The sequence below is a fragment of the Tupaia chinensis genome, unplaced genomic scaffold (assembly GCF_000334495.1).
Source record: "Tupaia chinensis unplaced genomic scaffold, TupChi_1.0 Scaffold000355_1, whole genome shotgun sequence".
In the NCBI taxonomy this organism is placed as follows: domain Eukaryota; kingdom Metazoa; phylum Chordata; class Mammalia; order Scandentia; family Tupaiidae; genus Tupaia; species Tupaia belangeri.
In genome coordinates this window covers 16671284-16674527 of record NW_006159850.1, presented here as the reverse complement: position 1 = coordinate 16674527, position 3244 = coordinate 16671284, and the positions used below count along the sequence as shown (strand labels likewise).

The following is a 3244-nucleotide window of genomic DNA, read 5'->3' as shown; positions in this document are numbered from 1 at the left end:
CTCTCTCTCTCCCACACACACACACACACACACACACACACACACACACAATGTTAGTAGCCTTACAGGAACAAAGCAAAGCAAAAAATAATAACAGAGCTGCAATTCGAGAGAAGCTTCATTTGGTCACATTGCTGCAAAGGTAACTTTTTAAATTCCATGCTCCCTCTGTCTTCCTTCAAATAGATTTTCTGGACATCCTAATTTGGCATTTGTATAATTCGACATCTATTATTGTTTTAGGACCATGGTTATTATTTTAATTATAATTTAAAGCTGCCTGATATACCCAGAGGTCACTGGGCACCTAAAAGAAATAAATAAAAACAACTTGCCATTTTTAAAAGCAGTATGCTTATTTGGAAGTCCCATGAGCCACTCAACCGAGACATCATAAAACCTTCCAATAAACTAAAACGGAAACAAAATAAAATGTCCGTTCTTAATCTCCTTAGAAGGCAAGCAAGAGAAACGTTGCAGTTAGCTGAATGCTGGCAGAACTCTAAGGATGATTTCATTACTGAGTTCAAGAGCCGCAGTGTATACATCTCGACATTCACACTCCGTATCGCAATCTGCATAGCCCTGGCCCTAGGTTTACAATCCCTGAGCCTTGATGTGACATTTTAGTCAATGAGAGGTCAATATAGTAATGAATTTGGTGTAGAAGAAGAAAAGGGCATGCCATAAACTTCGAAATGTCCACTCATCGTCCACTTTATCCAGATGGCTTTGGATGGCTCTCCCTGGTGTAGGCATCAAAGCATAGACAGATCTCATTAGCTCTGATATTTTAAGGTGTACAAGTGTTGAACTCTCAAAGTCTAGTGACTTTGCACTTAGAAAGCTAGAGAAATTTCAATACAGTTTCATAAAGTTCCTGTATGTGAGCTTCCATAACAGAAAACAGTAAAATCATTTTCAAATCATTTACTGCTAGTATTCTCCACACAATCAAAGCTGTTATGGTTTGTTAAGCAACAGAATTATCTAGTGGGCAGGAGGCTTATGCTGAGCCAAGACCTTCTAGCTACACAAGTATGCAAATCAGTAAGTGTTATAGAATCCATTGAACAAACATACTCAGGAATCCCAGGGGAAAGCATTAATTTTCTCTATCCCCAGAATTGTCTTAACTAGTTTAGGGTGATTCTCTTTGGGAGCCAAAGAACTACACTGTCAAGTTTTGGTCACTCCCAATTCTGAGAACAATGTAGAGAATGGTGGCTTTAGAGTGGCAAGAATGGGTTCCCAGAGAAGTCCTTTCTTACTATGAAAAATAAAATAACAAAAGAGTGAAAGAATAAAAGAAAGAAATGAAAGAGAAGGTAAGAAGTTAGTTGAGCCCCAGGCTGGCAAACTCAAATGGTTACCTAGATTAAACAAAGAATATAAATAAGTGAAGTAGGCCTAGTGTAAGGCAAATAGGGAGAGGAGAAGAGTATGAAAAATATGTCTAAGGAGTAGCTACTGCTCAACTCTAGCTGATGGTTCCCAAGCCCGGAATAATCAGAGATTTCAGTGTTTAAGAGAAACTATTAGATGGAGTTGGCAGGTGGCATGATGGTTAGGGGCGCCAGACTCCCACATGGTTGACCATGGTTCCAGTCCCAGACCTGGCAGCTTGCTTTCTCATTTTCCCTCTCTCTCTCTCCCATAGGGCTGTTCAGACAATTCAACAAATGAAGATATATAGATAGAGATAGGGAGGTATCAGAGAGAGCACTTAGAACAGCATTTGACACATAAGTATTGACTCTTACACAGCAATGATGATTGGGGAGTTAATAGCCCTTGCACCTCAGCTATCTTCTCAGTAGGGCCCAAACCCCCGATATAGCTAGATTACTCCAGGCACACTCAGAGCAAAATCTCTCAAGAGAAAAAAAAATTCATATTAAAATGTAGGTACCTCTGGACCAGCAGGTGGCATGGTGGTTAAGGTGTTGGACTTTCACATTGCTGAGCATGGTTTGAGTCCTGGACATGGTAGCTTGCTTTCTCACATTCTCTCTTGCTCTGGTGCCCTATAGCAAATTTTAGAAAATAATAATAATAAGCTCTTTGTGACTTTTCCCCCGGCCACCCTGTGGGAGAGAGGCCAGGATGGCAAATGAGATTGCCAAGGCTCAGGTCACCCGGCCTGGTGACAACACGATCTTCGGGAAGATCATCCACAAGGGAATCCCCACCAAAATCATTTTTGAGGATGACCAAAGTCTTGCTTTCCATGATATTTCCTCTCAAGCACCAACACATTTTCTGGTGATACCCAAGAAACATACGTCCCAGATTTCTGAAGCAGAAGATGATGATGAAAGTCTTCTTGGAAAAGTAATGATTGTTGGCAAGAAATGTGCTGCTGATCTGGGCCCGAAGAAGGGTTATCGAATGGTGGTGAATGAAGGTTCAGATGGGGAACAATCTGTCTATCATGGTCATCTCCATGTTCTAGCTGGTCAGCAGATGAATTGGCCTCCTGGTTAAGTATGTTTTGGGGATAATATTCCCTTCTATAGGTAACAATAAAGTTTGCAAGTTACAGTATCAGCACACTTAATTTTGCCTGTGTATGGAGAGATTGAGGAAGTAATTTGAAAACCCCATACATAATAAGACTTTGTTGCATGGTTAAATAATAATAATAATAAAATTAAATAAATAATTCTTTTTTAAAACATGCAGGAACCTCTGAGCAGGCTGAAACCTTAAGTCATCAGCTAATACCTTGTTGCAGATTACTTTGAAATCAAATCAGAACCAGATGAGACCCCAGAGAGGATGCTAGAGACAGAAAAAAATTAGAAATCAGGGGTCAAGAATTCTCAAATACCTCAAATGTCACAGACTGGGTGGTTGAAGCCATAGAAATTTTGAGGTGCATTTCATGTTGGGTAAATTCTCTTTCCAAGTCAAATGATTTATAGCAATCAAATGTATAAATAAGAAGAAGAATGATTAAAAAAAAAAAAAGAAATTCATTTTCTTGGTCTTCTGTAGGACAGAAGTCCAAGAATTTACCATGCTGGCAGAGCTGGTTTCTCCAGAAGCCTCTCATGTTGGCTTATAGAAGACCACCTTCCACCAATCTGTTCTCGTGGTCTTTTCTCTGCCCGCCCATGTTATAATCTCTTCTAATAAATACACCAGTCATTGTGGATTAGAGCTCATTCATATGGTCTCATTTTACCCTAATAACCTCTTCAAAGGCTCTGTCTCCAAATACAGTCATGTTTGGGGTATT

At 39.8% G+C, this 3244-nt stretch overlaps 1 protein-coding gene across 1 annotated transcript; it reads left to right on the top strand.

Annotated features, from left to right (window-relative positions):
* Positions 1 to 2106: 2106 nt before the first annotated feature.
* On the top strand, positions 2107 to 2487 carry LOC102496849 (histidine triad nucleotide-binding protein 1). Its single transcript, XM_006152691.1, has one exon. It carries the CDS (start codon positions 2107 to 2109, stop codon positions 2485 to 2487), a length of 381 nt encoding a protein of 126 aa, XP_006152753.1.
* Positions 2488 to 3244: the final 757 nt, after the last annotated feature.